The sequence below is a fragment of the Protopterus annectens genome, chromosome 6.part0, assembly GCF_019279795.1.
Source record: "Protopterus annectens isolate FY-2018-M chromosome 6.part0, PAN1.0, whole genome shotgun sequence".
Taxonomy (NCBI): Eukaryota; Metazoa; Chordata; order Ceratodontiformes; family Protopteridae; genus Protopterus; species Protopterus annectens.
The window spans coordinates 1,181,221,563-1,181,245,711 of record NC_056737.1 but is presented as its reverse complement, the minus strand read 5'-3'; the positions used below and the strand labels follow the sequence as shown (position 1 = coordinate 1,181,245,711).

The 24,149-nt window shown below is 44.4% G+C and overlaps 1 protein-coding gene across 1 annotated transcript in view; it reads right to left on the bottom strand.

Moving 5' to 3' along the window:
• The window catches only part of ARPC2 (actin related protein 2/3 complex subunit 2), an 855,630-nt gene that overhangs the window by 215,239 nt on the left and 616,242 nt on the right, over window positions 1-24,149 (bottom strand). The window contains exon 8 of the mRNA XM_044074812.1: window positions 23,003-23,103. Coding sequence (XP_043930747.1) covers window positions 23,003-23,103 — 101 coding nt within the window. The remainder of the gene's footprint in view (window positions 1-23,002; window positions 23,104-24,149) is intronic.

The window sequence follows — 24,149 nt, the reverse complement described above, 5'->3', positions numbered from 1 at the left end:
TTTATATCAGCTGTTGAGGCTGGCTCAAAAGGAGGCAGTGTGAGTTTTTCCAAGACACAGTTGAGGTTCCATGCAGGTACTGGTGCTCTCCTTGGAGGTCTTATGTTTTTGCCCCCTCTGAGGTACTACATTATTAAAGGATGAGAAAAGACAGGTGGTTCCATATTGTAATGGGCTGAAATGGCAGAGGCATGAATCTTAATTGATTCAAAGGATAGGCCTTTGTCCAGCATCTCAGTTAGGTATTGTAAAATCTGAGGAATATTTGGTACAAACGTGTCAATTCCTTGTTTGTGGCTCCAAATACAGAATCTCTTCCATTTTTCTGCATAAGATTTTCTAGTACTGGGCCTTCTGGCCTCCAAAATAACATCCATTACAGCTTTGGAGAGAGGAGTGTTCTGAATGGCTACATTATCTGCCATGCTGCCAGACTTAAAGGTCCTGAGTTAGCTGTGCAGGATCTGATTGTTTTGTTGGGTCAGTAAGTGAGAAGTTTGAGGCAATGTCCAGGCTGGACCTTGAGACAAGTTCTTTAGGCTTGGGTACCAGTGCTGGCGTGGCCAGTCTGGGGCAATCAGTATCATTTTTGGCTTCTCTTGTCTGACCTTTAGGAGTATCTTGGGGAGGAGAGGCAGTGGAGAAAAGGCATATACTGTTAGATTTTTCCAGCTGGAGGATAGGGCATCTACTTTCCATGCTTGCTTGTGTTAAGTCCTTGTGCAGAATCTCTGCAGTTGGCAGTTGTGAGGGGAAGCAAATAGATCTATGTCTGGGCATTCCCATTTCCTTGTTATCATGCTGAAGACTTGTGGATCCAGTTTCCATTCGTGGGGAACCATGAGGTTTCTGCTTAGTTCGTCTGCCAGAGTATTTATTTTTCCTGGCAGGAATTGTGCTTGCAGGTGAACTTGATAAGTTAATGCTGTGTTCCACAAAGTCATGGCTTGCCTGCAGAGGGGCTAGGAATGTGTGCCTCCCTGCTTGTTTATGTACCACATGACTGTAGTATTGTCAGTCTTTATCAGTAGTTGTCCTGGATGAAGTAGATCCTTGAAAGCTGTCAGGGCTTTCTGAGCAGCTAGCATCTCTTTTTGATTGATATGAAGATGCATTTGGCTTGCGGGTCATGTGCCCTGAATACATTTTCCTGCCATGTGGGCCCCCCAGGCATAATCTGATGCATCCGTTGTTAGTGTCTGCCTGGCTGTGGGTAAAGGTAACATGAATGGCTGCCCCTTGTTGTGGTGACAGGCCTGTGCCCACCATTGAAACTCCTGTTGCAGGCAGGGAATGAGGGTAAATGTTTCCAGGCTGTGGCAATGGAGTCCAAACACTTTTTTGATACCATTGTAGTTTCCTCATATGCAGTTTGGCATATGGAATTAGCAGAATGCAGGATGCCATGAAGCCCAAAGCCTGCAGAATTTTTCTTGCAGATAACTGGGTCTTTGTTGCCAACATTTTGAAGTAATAAGTCAGTTGCCTTTGTTTGTCTAGTGTGAGATAAGCCATCTGGGCAGTTGTATTTAAGCTTGCACCCATGAATATGATCTCTTGAGAGGGTACTAGTTTTGATTTCTTTCCGTTTACTGTGTACCCTAGGCAAATTAGTAATCTTTTTACAAACTCGAGATACTTTAGTAGAATGTCTTTGTTCTCTGCTTGAATAAGGCAGTCGTCCAAGTAAGGATATATCTGAATTCTTCTTTGTCTGCAAAATGCAATTATTGGTGCCAGGCATTTTGTGAAGACCCTGGGTGCAGTAGATAAGCCAAAGGGCAGTGCAGTAGTGCATTGAGCCAGCTATGAATCTGAAGTATATTCTGCAAGATTGTCTAATTGGGACATGCAGGTATACCTCTTTTAGGTCCAAAGTTACGAGCAAAGCCTTCTTGCCCAGCATGGGCAGTAGCTGCTGCAGAATCAACATTCTGAATTTTGGAACGTCCAGAAATGTGTTTAGAACAGACAGGTCCAGTATTGGTCTCTAGGCTTTGTCCTTTCTGGGTACCAAGAAAAGTCTCGAGTAAAATCCTTGTCCCTGCTCTTGTTGTGGTACTCGCTGAATGGCCCTCATGTCCATGAGGGATGAAACTTGCTTTTGTGCCTCTGCCCATTGATTGTGTGGCAGGTCTGGCATACCTTTTGCCCTTGGCAGGGTGTGAAAGTGGAACCTGTAGCTCTGAGACACTATGTTCAAGACCCATTTGTCCTGGGTGATCATGTGCTAATTTTGTGAAAAAAGTGCTAGTTTTCCCCCTAAGGGGGCTGCCAAAAGATAAGTGCTTGGTTCTGCAAGAGGAAAGTCATTGGGACCATTTCCTGTATGACTGTGCTTTGTCTTCGCTTTTGGAAGTAGAAGCACCCCATTGTTTAGGCCTGTATGAGCCTTGGGGCTTGGATCTGCCTCGAGGGCATCTGTATCTGCCTTTTTGTGGCCTGACACTGGAAAGGACCAATTCTTTGTAGGCCAGTTCCTGCTAAATCTGGGTGGCTGCATCTATAAGAAATCCTTAACTGCCTGCATAGATTTTTCTTTGCCCTCCATTTTCTTCAACACCTCTTCTGCTTTAACAGCAAACAAAGTATCATGCTGTAACGGGGCATCTAATAATTTTGCTTTAACATGATCAAGTAGATCCTGTTCCTTTAACCAAGCATGTCGCCTAATGACAGAACCCGTAACAGCGGCCCTGCAAGAGGCCTCCAGAGAATCAAAACCACATTGCAAAGTATGTTTTCCCACTTATTCAGCTGCATGCAATAAATCCTGCATTTCTTTGTTTTCTGCACTATCAGAATTTAACATTTTCTGTTTAAGCAGTGACAATAAGTATTGCTGATATTTAAGCATATAAAATTGACAATTTAAAGCCCTCACAGCGAAGGTGCAGAAGTGTAAACCTTTTTCCCCCCATCTGTCCAGCACCCTTGAATCCCTATCAGAGGGGATAGGGTTTTCTGCAGTGGAAGCCTTGACCCCTTTGGGACCCTGAGAAATAGTTTCTGTGTCAGCAGCAGGGTTTTTAAAAAGAAATTTATGTGAATCTGGAACCCTGTAGTATCTGTCTGGCTTAACAGGTGCAGGGGGTAGAGAGTCAGGGGACATGCCGGACTCTGAAAATACATCATCTACAATGTCTAAAACAGGAGGGATAGCAAGAGGCCTGTGCTGAGGTAGTAAAAGAAAATCTCTAAGCCTTTTCTTAGATTCTGAGTAGTCTTGGCTCTCCCATTGGAAGTGCTCCCTCATGGTATGCAGAGTTTTCCCAAAAGAAAAATCCTCCGGAAGGGAGGCTGAAGGGATATATTCTTCAGCATCGAAATCCTCATAGGGAGGGAGAGAGTATTCTTGGTCAGAAGAGGAACCAGAGGAAATGGAAACCTGATCTGAAGATTCATATTCTGTCTCTTGCCTAGGCCTCTTCTCAGGAGGGGGTGGGAACCCCTGATCAAAGTAATCAGGTCTTCGGCCATTTTGAGCATCTGTTTTTTAGGCATGGAGGCCTGTCCATGAGCTTGCTGCACTTGTTTCTTTTGTCTTTAGTGGTGCTTTAGTCTTTGCCTTTGGAGCTGTAGTCGGTTTTATATATAAATGTGTAGGCCTGAAAACACCTTCAGAAGTCGATGCCTGCTCAGCGGCTCCGGACCCATCTGAGGGAATATTTTCCAAGTGTCCAATACCTTGAGTTTCCAGAGGCCTAGTCTGCTCCACGTGGGAGTCGGAAGCGGCCTACGGCTCTGAGGTAGCGGGCGTCAGGGGCTGCGAAAGCGCCTCACTGAGAACCGGCGACTGGCTTAGAAGAAGCCTCGTTGTCAGTTTTATATATAAATGTGTAGGCCTGAAAACACCTTCAGAAGCCGATGCCTGCTCAGCGGCTCTGGACCCATCTGAGGGAATATTTTCCAAGTGTCCAATACCTTGAGTTTCCAGAGGCCTAGTCTGCTCCACGTGGGAGTCGGAAGCGGCCTGCGGCTCTGAGGTAGCAGGCGTCAGGGGCTGCGAAAGCGCCTCACTGAGAACCGGCGACTGGCTTAGAAGAAGCCTCATTGTCAGTTTTGGACCTCTGATGCCTGCCCTTTTCCTGGCGTTTCTTATGAATTGCGGTAGTCGGATGGCTATCTGACATGGTGTAATTAAATCTTCGGCCAAAGTAATGAAACGCAAAATCGTACCGACGCTTAATAGTGCTTAATAGATCTTGCACAAAATCTGCAATTAGCTACGTCATGATCAGGGCCTGGGCAAGGAATATAATAAGAATGAAGTCCTTATGAGGGATTTGCTTCCCACAAGAAATGCAATTATTAACTTTTTCTGACATCGGTCTGGAGCAAGAAAAAAAGTTTCCCCAACGGGGTACTTAGCTTTAAATGAAGACTTCGGATCTGAAATTTGAACACGAAAATATCAGGAGTCGGCCGACCGCACTTGCGAACTGCTTTGGGCACCGCGCGGCAAGAAAGACTGAAGAAAATGGCGTCGGCTGCATCTTTTATACCCCTGACGCACTGACGTCAGGGAAGAGGCAACAGCAACAGATGCCGGACCAGGACTTAGGAATTCAGGCCGACTGCGGGTAGCCTGCCAGCAGAATAACCCAAGAGTAATGACTGCAACAGTGAAACACGATGAACATATGCAACACAGCAGACTGCCTCCTATCCAATGGCACACGAATTATGAACAATGACATACGTTCCTTTTCAATCTAGTCTGCAGATTAACAGCACAGGTCAGAGAATTCCCTCCCTCCCTTCACCCAATCTGTTCTTCCATTCCCAACTAGACAGTGAGGAAGTGACTTTTTGCGCCAATGCAGACCATTCTCCTCAGGCCTGTTTGACTGCAACCCCTTTCCAAAGTTATATATCCTGCTCATGTGAATCACAGATGCAATGATCACCAAGTACTCAAGGGGAAGAGGGTTACCCAATATGTTCATCTAATATACTAATGTTAGAACGCCTGCATCTACTAATGTGTTCTTCTATCCCAACTCCTGTCACGTGGGAATTCAAAGAACTCGATACACGTATGTATGTTTACAAAAGTTGGCAGTCTTTCTAATGGATAACTGCAACCTTTTTTATAGCAGTACACTAAACTACTGTCGCAACAAAAGATAAATCCAATACCCACAAGTGAACTTTCTGCCCATTACAAGTCCATTAGCAGGTTCAGAATAGATGATAAAAAATAAAAACGCTCATAATCTTACTTAAATGTTCCTCTGTTACTGTTATCTAACATTATCAGATTAAACTGGGCTCCTTCTTTGAAAATTGGGCGTCGGGCTGGCAACTTGGCACCGTAAAAATCCACTGCCAATCATTAGTGGACCGGAGTTCCACTGTGGCAACCCCTAACCGGGAAAAGCCAAAAGAAGACCATCAGATTAAACTGTGCTGACTGATAAAACAGATGCATCTCCGGTGGCACAAACTGCAGTCTCCTAACCCTATTCAAAAGTAACCTTGACCAATGGACCGTACGTAGTTTAGTAACCTTCTATTTACCTAACGGCCCTAGAGCCCTTACAATCCTAGCCATATTTATCCCATGTTGCTCCAATAGTTGGTTGTTAGGTGAGTGACATTTGCAGACATAACGGTAGTAGTCAGTGGTAGTTAATGATGACTTCCTCAGTCCAGAAGGGACATGGGTGCCACCCCAGAAGTGAAGTTGCAGTCACCCATCCATTAATCTAGGTTGCATTTGAAGAGGGTCAGGCAGGGGATCTGTTTCATGTGAATTGGAAGCTTTTTCCAGAGATGTGGCAGTCTCTTGGAGACTTATTTCTCTCTCCAGCATGACCTGTTCATTTCAGACGCTAGGGTTTAGATCCCTGGAGCAAGTGATTCTTGTGCAGTTTGATTTACGAATGTGTAGCATTTCCATCTGGGCTGGGTCAGAGACTGCCTGTAAGCCAAGCACAGGTCACCCCTTAGCAACCTGTAGGAGACAGAATACAGTGACAGGGCTTTCAGTCTTTCTGAGTTAAGACTTGTTTTGTTGCAAACTAATTTCTTGGTGAGAAACCTCTGTGGTCTCTCCATTTGCTGCAGGTGTCTGTTGAGGTACCTGCAAAAGGAAGCACTGTACTCTATTACTGGTCTGATGCGGGCAGAGTGTAATGGAATTATCTTTATATATCGATGCGATGCGTTGACTTATAAGATGTGCCACATAGAAGGATTTCCTTACTACTGTGGATGCGTGGCGGTCAAAGTTCAGGTTGCTATCAGAGTAGACAGATCACTTACCACTGGATCTACACTTAAGGGGGTCCCCTTGTCTATAATGTAATTAAGCAGGGGTGTCAACTTTCCCAAAGGGAATACATTTTTTTTTTTTTTGCATTTAGCTTTAATCCGTGGCTTTGGCACCAATTACTTGTCTGAGTTAACCCTGTCTGCAGTATATTATCATCATTAGGGGACTCTATGATTGATCCCAATTTGCAATCGTCCGCAAACAGCCAAGTTTGCCTTGATTCTGAGAAATAAATTCCAAACAGTAAGGAGCCCAGCACAGAACCCTGTGATACGCTACTGGGGACTGGTCTTTTGCCAGAGGTGAAGTCAACTACTTTTACAATATGTGTCTATCAGTGAGCCAGTTGGCTACCCATCTGGTAATGTAAGGGTCAATTCCCAAATGGGAGAGTTTCTCTAATATCTGCATAGGGGATTGCGTCAAATGCCTTGGCTAGGTTAGGACAGGTGGTACACACTCTTGCCCTCATTAGGGTCTCTGTGACTTTCTTGAAAAAGTCAACCATGTTTAACAGGCATGATTCTACCTTTAACGAATTCAAACTGGTTTGGGTCCAGAGTATAGGCACTACCTATGTCCTTGTTAAGACTCATAATGATCCTTTCCATGGCCTTGCAGATGAGGCCACTCGAGCTTATGGGCTGAGTACTGCCTTTTAGATTTCAGATGTAGTTAAGACATCCTTGTGATTATCCATAGCTAGGGAGGCTATTTTTGCTTCATAATTAGCTTTAGAGGACTTGACAAGAGCTCTAATTTGTTTGTTAAATCTAGAGAGGGATTTCTTCCTCTGCTGAGCCAGTTCCATCTTGCTCTTGGACATTTGTTTCATTCACTTGTTGTACAGCCTGTTTATACTAGGGGTCCACAAGGGTGGCTTGTTTTTTCATCAAGACCTGGTTTTAATCTGGTCAGGTACAGCCAATTCTATACAACTGCCTAAACGGTTATACACGGCATTGGTGTATACCTATGCATAGGAGTCTGTATCATCTCCGTTCGAGGGGGCTTTGAAAATTCTTATACCATCACTTAGTAGGAGGTAATTTGTCTCTGAAAAATGTTTAAGCTTTCTTGAGCTTGATAGGGTACCCTGGTCTTATAATTACATTGAATGAGACTGATTTACGCTCTAATCTTACCAGAGAGGACATCACATGGGGGTGGTGCAATGCTCTCCATGTTAGTGAGTACTATGACCAGGATATTTCAGCCTCTTATGGGTATGCTGACTAGCTGTTCCAGAGCACTTGCACTGACAAAGTCCAGGAACCTCTGAGCCAGCATGTCTGTGGTCATGTAGGTTTCCCAGTCGATGGTAGGATAATTAAAATAAATCACCCATGAGTAAGGTGTTGGGGTGTACGGCAAGTGAGTCCAGTAAGTCCAGGTATACGGTGTGCTTTTCCTGTTGGGGGACCTATAGTTAGCTATGATGTGGTAGGGGGCTTTGCCTATAGTTAACTGAACATGGAGAAGCACAAGAGAGTCTACTGTTTGATCAGTCTCGAGGCGCACTTATCCTTAATGAAGATGGATACACCTTCACCTTTGGTTCTTTCATGGTCAGTTTGTGGTCTGAAAGTATGGAAGGCATTGTAGCCCTGAACAACCAGGGTGCTTTCCATGTCTTTGAACCATGTCTTGGGGACTGCACAAACATCAGCATTTTCCAAAGTGAGGAGGCTTACAGAGACTGCAGTTTCTTTAAGACCCCTACCATTAAGCAGCAGTACCTTGAGTTTATCTGGAGAGGATTTTGTTATGCAACTCCTAGCATTAAGCAGCAGTACCTTGAGTTTATCTAGGAGGATTTTGTTATGCAACTCCTAGCATTAAGCAGCAGCACCTTGAGTTTATCTAGGAGGATTTTGTTATGTAACTCCCAGCATTAAGCAGCAGTACCTTGAGTTTATCTAGGAGGATTTTGTTATGCAACTCCTAGCATTAAGCAGCAGTACCTTGCATTTATCTAGGAGGATTTTGTTATGTAACTCCTAGCATTAAGCAGCAGTACCTTGAGTTTATCTAGGAGGATTTTGTTATGTAACTCCTAGCATTAAGCAGCAGCACCTTGAGTTTATCTAGGAGGATTTTGTTATGCAACTCCTAGCATTAAGCAGCAGTACCTTGAGTTTATCTAGGAGGATTTTGTTATGTAACTCCTAGCATTAAGCAGCAGTACCTTGAGTTAATCTAGGAGGATTTTATTTAACTCCTTGCATTAAGCAGCAGTACCTTGAGTTTATCTAGAGAGGATTTTGTTATGTTGGGAGGTTGGTTATTTTGACACTGCCTAAAAAAAAAGACACAATAGGAGAGGTTCTGCCTTTGCCACTATCCAAAAATCTAGAGGAGACAGGCACCGACCATCTCTGGCAAAGGAGAGTGGCCTGTTGACCATGTCTGAGAGTGGCCTGTTGACCATGTCTGAGAGTGGCCTGTTGACCATGTCTGAGAGTGGCCTGTTGACCATGTCTGAGAGTGGCCTGTTGACCATGTCGGAGAGTGGCCTGTTGACCATGTCGGAGAGTGGCCTGTTGACCATGTCGGAGAGTGGCCTGTTGACCATGTCGGAGAGTGGCCTGTTGACCTTGTCGGAGAGTGGCCTGTTGACCATGTCGGACAGTGGCCTGTTGACCTTGTCGGAGAGTGGCCTGTTGACCTTGTCGGAGAGTGGCCTGTTGACCATGTCGGAGAGTGGCCTGTTGACCATGTCTTCCCAGGCTGACAGATACTGGATTCCTCTAAACTGACACCAGAAGCTAAACCACTTGGTAAAGTCAATCATTTTTTGTTTGTATTATGGCATCATCCTTGGAGAAGGTAAAATGCTGTTTAAACCTAGGCTTATACCCGCCTGTGATGCATAATCTGAGAGCTCAGTCATGTCTCTCTTCATATAGTCCAGTGAGGTACATCTCAAGTCATTCACCCCCCCTCATATGGACTATGGTGGAGTCATACCGGTACTTATGGCTGAGTGACTTGATGGATCCTGGCATTTGACAGGCAGCTAACCGTAACCAGCCTGGTGAGGGAAACGTGTGTCTCACAATGGAGTCCAGCTATGTACATTACCTTGTGTAGTGTAACTTATGGGCTTACTTGTTGAGACATTGGTGTGTGTGCTATGTGTTGCGGTTACTTTGCATTTGTGTATGTGTAAGTGGTTTATGTTTGGAGGTCTCTGATCTTTTGGCAAGTTACTAGTGAGTAATTCCACATATATGGGTTTGTGTGTCATGTCCTTATTTAGTGTGGGAAGTGTGTGTGTGCTGACAACCTATCTGGCATTTAATTCATCCTTATGAGAGAGCCTTGCCTCCAGTATCATAATGTAACTACATCTCTCAAAGTATTTGCGTGTTTCAGGCGTAACTGGTAGTCGGTATACATGAGACAACTGCTACGTTGCTTCAGAGTGCTCATTTCTATCAGACTGGCCAGAGAGATTATGGGAAACTACCCGTCCATGACCGCAGGCTCTTACTGTAGATTTTACTAGGGAAGGGAATGGTTTAATTAGACAGGACTGTGCTGATGGTGCCGAGACGACAAGAGTGACCTACACCTTATACAGGATAACACTGCTCAGTGCTCAACTGAGTTGCTCCCAGAAAAGCTTGGAAGGATTTCCCTGCCAGCTGTTTAGGAAAAAAGTCAGCTTCTAGGACTAGTCTATAAAGGGGCCACTAGCAACCACAATTGCACAAAAAGCAGCACCGTGCAAATGGGGGGCTTAAATACGAGAAAAGAGAAATAAGCCAACTACCAATCTGGAAATTAAATAAAACAGTAGGGCTAACACAGCAGATACCATAACATTTTAATAAAACTTGAATAAAACACAAACAGGATTAGCGTTTTCGGAAAGATTCCTACATCAGATTTATTAAACCTCAAACAAAAGATTCAAATACACAGCATCAACCAATTAAAAGTTGCAAACATTCAATGAAACCATTCTGACACAACCAAATAGCAATTCAGACTTCGTATCTGGTGGCAACATACTTTCAAAAACTCAGTCTAGGAACCTTTAAAACAGGCTTCAATGGAATAAAGTCATTCAGACCTTGATAAATATCCGCTGTTAAGTCAGCTATCCAATGCGTTTCTTTCACCTTTGTTGCATGGATTATATCACCCCCTCTAGGTGTGATGCGCAAATTGTCAATCACCATAAAAGAAAATTTGTGACCTTTAAATTGTCGAACGTGTTGATATATAGCATTACTACGTAGCTCATTATGGATGGCACCAACATGTTATAAAATAAGAAGTTATGTACCTACCATAACGTTCCATGTTAGTTGTCTTCTTCTCGCCTTCTTTCTTGCTGGATGGGTTCGGAGCCAATCCTCTGCTCCGACTCGGCCAATACTAAAGCTCGAGAGCTAATTCCACCGGCTCGAGGCTCCCCTATATCCCACAATGCTAGGCGGTAACTACTCAGATCTCGTTTGATAGCTATACCAAGCAATCCTAGTCTCCACAGAATGGAGTAGGGAAACCCACCTCAAAACAATCTGCGTAAAAGAAAGGCAGACCTCAGTAAGGATAGAAGAGGTGGAAGAACGTGTGGGAATGACAACTTTCAGAAGAAAAACACAAAATGAATTCCAGTCGGTCTGTCCAGGCTTGGGGGAAGGAGGGTGGGACGCAAGAAAGAAGGCGAGAAGACAACTAACATGGAACGTTATGGTAGGTACATAACTTCTTAATGTTAAGTTGTCAATCTCGCCTTCATTCTTGCTGGATGGAACCGTCCTAGCACCTTATCCCGGGTGGCCTATCGGAACAGACTCTTGAGAACAGTGGAACCAAAATTGGCACGACTTCTGGAAACCATGTCCAATTTGTAATGTGAAATGAATGTATGAGGAGAAGCCCAGGTGGCTGCTGCACAAATTGAATCTATTGGCAGCCTATCCTGAAAAGCTACGGATGTAGCTAATACCCTAGTTGAATGAGCTCTAGGTCTTGAGGGTAGTTTTTGATGTCTGATCTCATAGATGAAGGTAACTGTAGAGGTGAGCCATCTAGAGGGGGATACTTTAGTAACTGGAAGGCCCAATTTGCCTTCCGCATATGACAGAAACAACTGATCAGATTTCCTGAATTGTTTAGTCCTGTCTAAGTAATATCCAAGTTGGCGATGAACATCCAAAAAATGTAGCTTTTGTTCCGACCTGTTTGAATAGTTAGGGAAAAAGACGGGAAGATCAATAATTTGGTTTAGGTTTATTTGAGAAGAAATGTTAGGCAAAAAGGATGGATTAGTACGGAGGGATACCCTATCTTTGTGAAAAACTAAGTAAGGAGGACGACTGCACACAGCATGGAGTTCGGATACCCTTCTCGCTGAAGTTATAGCTACCAGAAAAAGTGTCTTCCAAGAAAGCAACTTCAGAGAACATGAAGCCGCCGGCTCGAAGGGGAAGAATTAAAGATGCCAGAACCAAGTTCAAATCCCATTGAGGCGGGGGATCTTTGATTGGAGGTTTAAGAAGAAATACACCCCTTAAAAAGGCTTTACAGAGTTTGTGAGCCATGATGCTAGACTCTGAAACACCAACAAGAAAATTTGATATGGCAGCCAATTGAACTCTAATGGTTGATGCAGAAGATCCTAAATGAAAGAGTTCTGCTAGAAAGTCTAAAATAGACTGGATAGGTGCAGTAAAGGGATCTATGTTTTTTGATGTTGCCCAAAAGGAAAAGCGTTTCCATTTGCTACTATAAATCTTCCGGGTAGAAGATTTATGAGAGGCTATCAAGATATCTCGGACCGAGCGAGATATTGAGGGAAGCCTGGCTAAGGTTGGAATCGGAGAAACCACGCTGTGAGGTTTAGAGAAGGCAGAGATTGGTGCAGCTGACCCGATTGGTGGGTTATCAGATCTGGTACTGGGTCCAGATGCTAAGGCTGCTCCAAAAGGTAACGATGAAGAAAGGGAAACCATATCTGTCGAGGCCAGTAAGGGGCAATGAGGATCATTGTCACTCTCAAGGCGATGGCTTTCTGAATTAGTTGAGATATCAGTGGAAAGGGGGGAAAGGCATATAGAAGTCCCCGGGGCCAATCGTGTACTAGAGCGTCTCTGGTGGGATGGCCTGGTAACGGGAAGAGAGTGAAGAAGTCGTGACACTTGCTGTTTTGGGGAGTAGCAAAAAGATCGCAGCAGGGCTGGCCCCATCTTAGGAATACTTCTTCTAGAACTGATTTCTTTAGAGACCACTCGTGGGGCATGAGAATTGCTCTGCTCAATTTGTCTGCAATAACGTTGGATTTCCCGGGAATGTGCGTTGCTATCAGAAAACGCTGAGAAGAGATCGCCCATTGCCAAAGTCTGAGTGCCTCTCGACATAAAGGGTATGATCTGGTTCCGCCTTGTTTGTTGATGTACCACACTACGGACATGTTGTCCGTTTGAATTGCAATAGTCCCAGTGGGAAGAGTCGTGAAGGGCTTGCAACGCTAAAAGCACTGCTCTCATCTCTAAGACATTTATGTGCAAGTGGCACTCGAAAGGTTGCCACGTGCCCTGGACTGTCCTGCCCTGATAATGCCCCCCCCCCCACCCGATCAGGGAGGCGTCTGTTGTCAACGTGGCGACTGGGGGGGGGGGAGAGTGAAGGGTCTTCCTCGGAGAAGTTGAGGTGATGTGATCCACCAAGAGAGTTGATTCTTGCATGCGTGAGTTATCAATATGGTATGGGACATCGGGAGCTGTTGAAAGGACCATTGAGTAAACAGCATCCATTGGAGGATTCTCATGTGAAAGCGAGCTAAGGGGAGAAGGGGAATAGCTGCTGCCATGAGTCCTAGTACCTTTAAAACCAGTCTGGCTTTGACTTTGTTGCATTGTAAGAGAAGGGAAACCTGGTTCCGAATGTCTGACACCCTCTGCTCTGTGAGTCTGGCTGAAAGATTGAGTGTGTCTAAGGTGGCGCCTATAAAGACAATAGATTGACAAGGCGACAAAGCAGATTTTTCGAAATTTATCGAAATGCCTAGAGCTTGGCAAGACTGGATGGTTAAGTCCCTGGATAGGAGAAGCTGATGTCTGGTGGTGGCAGTAAGGAGCCAGTCGTCCAAATATGGAAACACCTGGAATCCTTGACGTCTCAAGTGAGCCGCGACCACTGCCATGCATTTGGTGAACACATGGGGGGCTGTAGTGAGACCAAAGGGCAGGGCCCTGAACTGGTAGTGACTGGCTCCCAGCCTGAAGCGGAGATATCTCCTGGAGCGTCTGTACATTTTGATGTGGTAGTACGCGTCCTGAAGATCTATCGAGCACATCCAATTGTCCTGACCCAAGAAGGGTAGAATGGACTGTAGCGTGACCATCCGGAATTTTGTTTTCTTGACAAACTTGTTTAAGTAGCTGAGATCCAGTATGGGTCTCCAGTCCCCTGTTTTCTTTGGTACCAAAAAGAATTTGGAGTAGATTCCGGATCCTTGCTGGTCTGCCGGGACTGATTGGATAGCTCTTTTTGATAGCAGCTTTGAAATTTCTAATGCTGCTTGTTCCCTTAGACCGGGTGGAACATCTGGAAGGGATCTTTTTGGTTGGGTTGGGACGTGAATAAAGGGAATTTTGTAACCCTCGGATATGATCTACTGTACCCATTTGTCTTGAGTAAGGGAAAGCCAGGCTTTTGGGTGCAGTGATAACCTTCCCCCGACTGCCTCCGAAGGTGGACAGCCGGGCAGCCCCTCAGGGGTGCTGAAAGGGTTTGTCAGAGAACATTTCTCTGCTACCCTGGTTTTGCGGACCTCCTCTGCCTCTAGGGCGGCGTCTATTATTATTCCCCCCTCTGCCTCTAGAGGGGAATCGGCCTGTCGTCAGATGAGACTCCCTGGGATTGTTTATGAACCATATCTTTCCTCCCCTTTGACCTTTGGGATAGGGTCTAGAAGGGTAGAAAAACGGACTCCTACAGCAGAGAGAGTCTTACCTTCTACCTCGCACCTGGTCAATGTATCCTTCACCTGTGGACCAAACTAGGATGATCCATCAAAGGGAGAATTGGTGAAGGACGCCTTGAAAGGGTCCGCAAAGTTGCATAGCCGCATCCAGGCGTGACGTCGTAAGGCAACACCTGTGCCTGCGGCTCTACTCGCCCCATCTGCTGCATATGAGACCAGCCGCATGGAGGAGTTAACGATGGAATTTAGGGTTGCCAACTGGGAGTTCATTGTGTCTTTGAACCCCTCAGCTGTAGGATCCTTTATCAGTTCACCCATATCCTTGAGTAAATCTCTCTGGAGACGAGTGAAGTGGCATAAGTAGTTCAGCGACTGCATTGAAAAGGTCGCTGATGAGAACATCCGCTTGCCGTACCTGTCCATGGTCCTAGATTCCTTATTAGGAGGATGGACAGGAACCGAAGGATCAGCTAACTCCTTCTTTGTGGCCGCAGCCACCACCATGGCATCAACAGGGACACCTTTGGATAAAAAATCTTCGTCTCTGGGGGCAGTAATTAATTTGGATGGTCTCCTCGGGGTGGGTTCCACTGAGTCAGGAGCCGTCCAAGCCTTCCTTGCCACCACTTCCATAAGGGGGTCAAAGGGAGGGGACACCCAGGAGGTAGAAGGGCGAGAGCCAAACGCCTCAAGATACACTGACTCATCCTCCGAAGGGTTAAGGGCTGGCCAGTTCCCCCCCTGTTTCAGGATCTCAAGGATGTCAGCAAAGGAGACATCCTCAGAGGGGGATCGAGGGGAACCTTCGGATTCCTCTAAGTCAGTGTCACAGGTGATAGACTCAGGGGAGTCAATGTGCTTCCTCTTGCACTGCCTCTTCCTTGGGAGATCTCCTGCAGGGTCAGGAGAGGCCTCGGAAGAGGAGGAAATTCCCAATGGGGAAACTTAAGGAGTTGGCTCTCTGCGGTCGGAGACAAGGGGGTGAGTAGAAATCACCGCAGGCACTGTAGATGGAGGGGCTGAAGGAGCTGACTGTGGGGCAGAACCTGGTTCTAGCACGCTCCGCATGACCTCGAAGGCACCCCTGTCAGGCAAGGCCCGAGGCCCCCGCTCCGAAGAGACAAGGACCTCCCCCGGCACCGACAGGGACGGCTCAGAAGCCGATGTTGGAGCCGAACTCACCAACGCCGAAGCCCCGAGAGGGAGAGCAGGGTCGGACAAGGGTCCAATGCCACTCGCCCCCTCGGAGCCGACGAGGGAAGCTCGGCGCTGAGATCCCTCCAAAGAGGAGATCGGAGCAGACGACGGAGCCGAAATGGAAGGTATCGGATCCGACGCACCGACAGTCATGGCTCCGACAAGCCTGGGCTCCGAACTCAAAGGAGTCGGAGGAGGAATGTATTGGGGAACGGGAATAGCCACTGACTGGTGAGTCGGGCTATGCAGCATTTGGGCCAGTGCCTCGGACTTGAGAAGTCTACTCACTACCCTTTGCAAGTCATGGTCGGATAATCTGGAAGACCGTGAGGAATGAGTTTTGTGACTTCGTTCGAAGAAGAGGATCCTGGCGCCGAATGCACGGATCCGATAGAGGGGGATCTGGACCTCTTTCTCGATTGTGGCTCCGATAAAGGTATCGGAGCAGACAAAGTTTTATCAGCCTCGGCTCCAGCCGGAGCCGAGGTAACAGTATGAGGCTTAGAAACATCGGCTCCAGCCGGAGCCGATGTCGAAGCCGACTTAGACTTCTCAGCAGTCGACTCTGGAGCAGGAGCCGACTGTTTAGAAGTTTTTGAAGGCTTCCCCGACACAGATTGAGTCGAGGGGCCTTCAGGCTTTAATAAGCCCCGCAAGATAAGCTTATTCTTGCGTTCCTGCAGGACTCTAAGGCTAAACCCATGACAAAAAGCACAAGAGTCCTGCAGGTGCAAAGGCCCCAGGCAATACACACAAGAAGTGTGACCGTCTGTCAGAGACATTTTCTGACAGCACGAGTCACACTTCTTGAAGCCTGAGACCTTGTCTTTAGACATAATAAAAAAGAGAGCCTAACACACACAAACACACTACAGACACTCTCTTTAGAAAAATATTAAAATAAATTATTAAGGTTAAGCCACAAACACACACACAAGCCCTTACAAAAACTAATTTAGTAAAGGACTAGGGGGAGGGAAGGGGCCGGAGGCCTAGAATAAGGGAAAAAAGGAAAACGGGGCTCGACAAACAGGGGTCGATTTGTCTAAATTTTTAAATTAAACTGAAAAGTTATGTATCAAAATTAAAAAAGGGGTTTTAAGAAGTACCTAAAGGTAAAAGTGTAACTAACCTGCCTGAGCCGGTAGAAAACGCACCTCGTCAGCTATAGCAGCAAACGAGATCTGGGTAGTTACCGCCTAGCATTGTGGGATATAGGGGAGCCTCGAGCCGGTGGAATTAGCTCTCGAGCTTTAGTATTGGCCGAGTCGGAGCCGAGGATCAGCTCCGAACCCATCCAGCAAGAATGAAGGCGAGATTGACAACTTAACATTATGCTGTTTAAACACTTGGTTCGTTTTCCCTACATAAAAGGATGTGCAGTGATCGCATATAGCAATATAGACCACATTCTTAATGTTGCAGGAAGCATAGCCATTATAAGAATAGCATTTACGTGAAATGGGATATTCAAAATTATTAGTGCTATTAATAAAACCACAAGCTTTGCATCTTCTACATGGGTAGGTGCCTACTTTTGTACTAAAGGGAATAATAGCACCTCCTATATCAAATGAATTGCGACAAAGCAAATCTTTCAGATTGCGATTCCTTCTATAGGAAAAGCTAGGTATATCACCTATGATATCCCTAATCTTGTTGTCCATTGTTAACAATTTCCAATTACCACATATAATCCCACAGATACGTTTAGCAGTGATTCAAGACGTATGTGGTACCCTAACGGCTAGGAACTTATGGGTAGAACTACGCCACTTATGCCCCTACCTCGAGGAAATCCAGTTTACCCATATCATGTCGAATATCACAAAAATTTGTGGTAAACTTTTTCCTTGTAACCCTGTTCAGTTAAATTAACAGTGACCTCTCTGGCCTGTTGTAAAAATATAGCCTCGAGGTTCTTAAAAGCCGATTCTTAATGTTGGGGAAGACATGAAGGGGGTGCATACTACCTCTATCCAACAAGGCATTCCGCCAACATCATTTACGAAATAACAAAGTCAACTTCCTGTCAGTGTGTAATGTTAACAGCACATCCAAAAATGATCAGAAGAAAGGCTCATCATAAATTTTTAAAAATCTGTCGTAGATTCTAAGTAATCTACAAAACCTCCCAATTTGGCATGGTCATCTGCTCATAAAATTAAAACGTCATCAATAAATCCACGATAAAAAATAACTTCATTCCCAGGGATTCTCCTTGCTTAAAACATACCTAATTTCCCATTCTGCCAAAACCAAACTGGCATAACTATTTGCGCAGGGAGTGCCCATGGCAACACCCCTGCACTGTAGATACAATGTTCCATCAAAGTAAAACACATTATTCAGAATGATCCTAAAAATGACAAACCCGGATCATAAGATCTTTACCCAACAATAACATCCTATCATTGTAGTTACTCATAAAAGCTAAACCAACTTCATTAGGAACAGTAAATAAACTAGCTATATCCAATTTAAATAATAAAAAACAGAAGAAAAATTACCACAGTGTCCTACTCATAACTGTTCATGAAAATGTACAGAATCCTTTATACCTGTAGGTGCATTTACAATAATTCTCAATTGTTTCTGCACCCATACAGACAGTGGATTAGTAATCCAACCAGCCCCCACCCACTGTGGGTCTTTAAAGGGGGTTCTCCAAGGTTTTATGTATCTTGGGTAAACCGGATATGGTTGGAATTTTCGGATGTTCAACTATAAAATAATCAAAGTTCTTTGGGGATACAATTGGACGTATGTAAATTTGTACAATCACCATTATATTCTCAGCTAGAGCGTCTTCTGTGTGGAGACATGCTTGAATGGGCATACCTTCGTTAAAGGTTGTGCGTCAGGGCTGGCAACTCGGCATGTAAAAATCTACTGCCAATCATAAGCAGACCGGAGTTCCGCTGTGGCGACCCCTAACCGGGAAAAGCTGAAAGACACAAACAAACTCAACTTCCTGTATGATTTTTCTCACAGAAAATTTGTCTAATTCTAAATATGCATCATCTCCACCTAACATACAACACATCGGAGTGGTATTTAAAACTGTCTTGTCTAAAATCACCACCGCTCCACCCTGACTGGGAGGTCTTACAATGATATCTTTATCAAATATGAGACTATTCAAGGCTCGTCTCTCAGCCCATGTCAAATTGTAATGCCCAGATCTATGTTGATTATTAAGATAACTTTCAACCTCTTTCGCGCACATCCTCAGAAAAGTTTCAACAATAGGGGGAGTTCTTTGGTATAAAAGTACTGGGTTTCCTAGAGACAGACAAACTATCCCTAGGATAATCCAGAAACAGAGCACAAACTGACCTTTCTAGCAAACAGTCCAAGATTTAAAATAACACTAAAGTACTCAATGCTGCTAGAACAAAAGACAGCCCTTTGTTCAAAACTTTTAATTGAATGGCCATTAGCTCTTTACTAGATAAATTCACAAGTGAGGCTCTCCATTGAAATCTTCCTTCTCTTTCAGCCATAGTTCATTGATTTCTCCTTCATATGCCGTGGAGTTTGTATTCTGACTTTCACCAGCAATTGTGGAACAAATGGTAAAAAGGCCGAACCAGCTTTGGGTCTCGCTCCCAAATCTCTCTCTTCATGGGAACGTTTCATCAAAGAGGTATTACACCTGTCCTCCTGCATATCAAAAGTTGAAAAATGCCAACTCCCTGATGTACTAGGTGTGACACTGAACAGGGGTAATACAATCATTATCAAAAGGATGTACTGAACCAAAACAGGAAATCCGTTGAGGCAGCTCACCTTTGGACATACATTCAGTGACAGTCATTCAGAGGCTCTTGCTCATTGGGGCCTTGCAACCCTAAAAGCTGTTGCATGCCATTCACTTGTTTATTATTCAAGCCACGTTTAGGCCAGACAAAAATATGCCCGGCAACAAAAATCTGTAGTGTCTCATTCTAACTTTCTGGACTTCTGTTGTAACTGATCATATATGGAAACCTGAAACAACGTATCCAACTTCTCTGCACATTCAGCATTTGTATAATCAGTCAGTAACTGGGATTGCAAAAGTTCTACCTTCCTTATTAGTTTTTTTCATGGGGTAGAAAGTATTTGATGAATAGTTCAATATATTTATAACTGCATTCTAAATTTTTAGCTTGCCATTTGGCTAGCAAGTCCTGAAAGTAGACATGAGAAGTATATGTAAACACCTGGGAATTAACCTGAAGTGGAAGCATGCTTCAAAATACACACGTTGCCACTGCAGGCACTTCAGTTTAAATAATTCCTACTTCAGTTCAAAAAAAGGTTATAAAACTCATCAGTCAAGTTCCTCTAGGGGCATTACCTCTTTTATAATGGTGTAAATTTAAAAGACAATTGTTGATTCACGGGAAAACTAGCTTAATCCCTTTCCCTGTTCCTGAAGATATTTTGATGCAGCTATGTCAAGAATCTCGATGGCAACACCCAGATCTACTCTGAGTTACAGCACAAAGGCACGAAAATTACAGAACCAACTGATATTGCCAACATCCTGGCAGATAGGTTCAGTGTTAACTTTACCCCCCCCCGCCCCCCCAAAGGGCCCATATCTATACAGGAAGAATGCAGAGTCCCTGTAATTACAACTACGCAGATAAAAGCTGCACTCTCTAAAGCCAAAAGCACAGCATCCATGGGACCGGACAACATCCCAGGCTGCGTTTTACACGAACTTCAGAACGAACTGTCTCCCCACTTAAGCACCATGTTCAATAATAGCCTCGCATCAGGTGTTGTGCCCACTGAATGGCGCACAGCAACAGATATCCCACGCCGCAAAGGGGGAGCCACCACTGATCCCGGGAACTATCGACTTATTAGCCTGACGAGCCTGATCTGCAAGGCCATGGAACGTATCATCATGGAACTCATAAACAAAGACATTGGTAACCTCCAAACTCTGGATCCCACCTAGTTCGGGTTTGTGAAAGGCAGATCATGCCCCCTGAAATTGATACTTCTTTGAGGCAGTCACCAAAGCCGTACATGAAGGTAAGATGGTTCACACAGCCTATCTTGACCTCTCCAAGGCTTTCAACACCATCCCCCATTCTGGAATTATAGCTAAACTCACTAAACTAGGTATAAATCCCTATGTCACAAGATGGGTTGCCAACTGGCTCAGAACCCACGCTGTAAAAGTTGCAGACTCCAAATCTGACCTCAAAGCAGTGACAAGGGGAGTACCACAGGGTTACGTCCTGGGACCTCTCCTGTTTGGTAACTACTTCTCTGATATACAGGCTCACACAGAAGGCCTCTAACGAAGTATGCATATGACTGCAAACTAGGAGCCATAATCAAGTCCCCAAATGATGTGGACATCTTACAGAAGGGCCTCGCTGAGACAGATGCTTGGTGTCAGAGCCAAGGCCTCAAGCTCAATGACAAAAAGTGCAGTGTCATCCCCTTTGGTAAAAACTCTGTACCCATGAACTACCACGTAGGCAGCAATCTACTTATACCGAATGTGTGATAAGAGACCTTGGGACCCAGGTGGACAGTAGTCTCTCCTTTGATAGACACATTGCCACAGTAGTCAGGAAGTCCTTCTACGTGGCACACCATCATAAAAGGGTTCTCATCCAGGAAAAAAAAAAAGAGATCATTGTTCCCCTCTACTCGACACTCATTAGACCCATTATAGAGTACACCTCTTTTGGAATGTACCTCAAACATCTGCAGCAGCTGGAAAGGCCACAAAAGTACCTCACAAAGAGGATTACTGGCCTCAAACAAGTGCCCTACACTGACCGCCTCAAAAAACTCCAGCGTTACTCCGTAGCATATCGCCTACTCTGAGGTGATCTGTGCCTAACATATAAAGCTATGTCAAACCCAGAGCTGTTGGACATGCTACACCTAAAGAAATCCCAATCCATCCCAGCTACACGCTCTAGGGACCTAAACCTTATCACCACAATAAAACAGGACATGCTGGAGGATAGATTCTTGTCCCAGAGACTTCCCATACTCTGGAACAGGCTACCCATCTATGTTAACCAAAGTTCTTCATTAGCATTCTTCAAGAAAAATCTTGATGAGTGGATGGGAAATAGGAAATACACCCCGGGGATCACTTCTGTGTCTGCTCGACAGTGGCACAGGAAAACAACTTTCTTGGGTGGTGTAAGCCAGGGAACCTTGTTGGCTAGGCTTACACAGGGCCCTTTGGCTTATAGCCTAGTACCTACCTATGAACCTATGAGAGTCAAGTTCTAAATCAATCTAAATGTTATTGCTTTCTGCCATATGTCTTGTTGTGGAGAACAAGGAAGCAAGTGAAAAACAGAACAGCAAGATAAAAACCAAAAGCCCTTCAGTGAAATATGTGATCCAAACAAAATAAAACAGTAGGGCTACCACGGCAGATACCAGAACATTTTAATAAAACTTGAATAAAACACAAACAGGATTAGTGCTTTCAGAAAAATTCCTTCATCAGATTCATTAAACCTCAAACAAACATAAGATTCAAATACACAGTATCAACCAATCAAAAGTTGCATATATTCAATGAAATAATTCTGTGACAGCCAATCAAATAGCAATTCAGACTTCAAAGAGTATCTAGTGGCAACATAGTATCAAACTGCAACAGTACATAATCTTAAAGCCATAGTCTACGAGCCTTTAAAAGAGGCTTCAATGGAATAGTCATTAAGACCTGGATGAATATTTGTGATCATTAAATTGTGTAACGTGTTGATAATAAAGCATTACTGTACAGCTCATTACAGATGGCACCAACATGTTGTAAAATACACTGTTTAAACATGTGGCTCTTTTTCCCTACATAAAAGGATGTGCAGTGATCGCATATAGCGATGTAAACCACATTCTTACTGTTGCAGGAAGCATAGCTATTGTAAGAACAGCATTTATGTGTAATGGGATGTTCAAAATTATTAGAGCTATTAATAAAACCATAAGCTTTGCATCTTCTACACAGGTATGTGCCTACTTTTGTACTAAAAGGAGTAATAATACTGCCTATTTCAAATGAATTGCGATTAAGCAGATTCTTCATATTGAGATTCCTTCTATAGGAAAAGCTAAGTATACCACCTACGATACCTAATCTTGTTGTCCATCATTAGCAATTTCCAACTGCCACACAATCTCACAGATGCGTCTTGAATCACTGCTAAAAGTATGTGGTATCCTAACGGGTAGGGGACTTATGGGTAGAATTGTGCTGCCACACAATAAGCCTTCCACCAGCAACCCCAACTCAATTAGATCGGCACACGTCTGCCACAAGGGTGCAAAAAACACCTTCTTAATGTAGAATAACTGGTGTGGAGGCCAAGTGTAACAAGACCACATGAGCTACCTACAACTAACAGAAAAAGACACTGAATGTCTTTGGCATAGTTAGATAATTAGCAAAAGGAACAAAGTCAAACTTGAATGTAAAAATTTAGATTTTTTTAAAATAAGACCCCTGTGCATCACTAATTGATCAAAGCACAACTAGCATAAGGGTGGAGTTAACATATCTGATAAAACCTATTTTTTTTAAACAGAAATGGTACCTTGGAGCACTTGATGTGGTAGTGAAGGTAATCCCGGAACGTGTGGATCAGGTTGATGGTGTTGTCTCTGGCACTGGCGCTGGTATGACGAGGGAAAAGCACTGCAGCACAAAAAGAAGAGAAAACACGGTGGTTATCAGTGCTCATAGCTGAACAGCTCAGAACACTACAAACCCCAAACTAGTACTGCAATAACATATGAAACTACTATCCACCCAACTTCCCTTCACAGGCACACCATATGTTATCCACAGCAAAAACAGATCTGCCCTTTAGACAAACTTCTAGAGAACAACCGTAACCGTGTACAGCAGTAAAAAACACAGAATACACACACCTGGCAGTAAATCAAGATTATGGAGGGGCCTAATTAACTGTACACTAAATAGTCCATTTTGAGCATAAAGACCCTTTACAGGGAGGCTAAAGTGAGTTAAACTACAGAAGAAAATATGTTGGCATAAAAACCAACAGTGGTGGGTAACGAGAAAGTACAAGACTGTCAGATAAAAGTAGCTGCACAAGTTGGTAAACAGAGTAACTGACAAGTAACAAAACTTGACATCAGCAAAGTTAGAAGTGTACTGAATTAGAGGGCACGGGTTGATGAAGTGTACTGAATTAGAGGGCACGGGTTGATGAAGTGTACTGAATTAGAGGGCACGGGTTGATGAAGTGTACTGAATTAGAGGGCACGGGTTGATGAAGTGTACTGAATTAGAGGGCACGGGTTGATGAAGTGTACTGAATTAGAGGGCACGGGTTGATGAAGTGTACTGAATTAGAGGGCACGGGTTGATGAAGTGTACTGAATTAGAGGGCACGGGTTGATGAAGTGTACTGAATTAGAGGGCACGGGTTGATGAAGTGTACTGAATTAGAGGGCACGGGTTGATGAAGTGTACTGAATTAGAGGGCACGGGTTGATGAAGTGTACTGAATTAGAGGGCACGGGTTGATTCTTGTGTACTGAATTAGAGGGCATGGGTTGATTCTTGTGTACTGAATTAGAGGGCACGGGGTTGATTCTTGTGTACTGAATTAGAGGGCACGGGTTGATTCTTGTGTACTGAATTAGAGGGCACGGGTTGATGAAGTGTACTGAATTAGAGGGCACGGGTTGATTCTTGTGTACTGAATTAGAGGG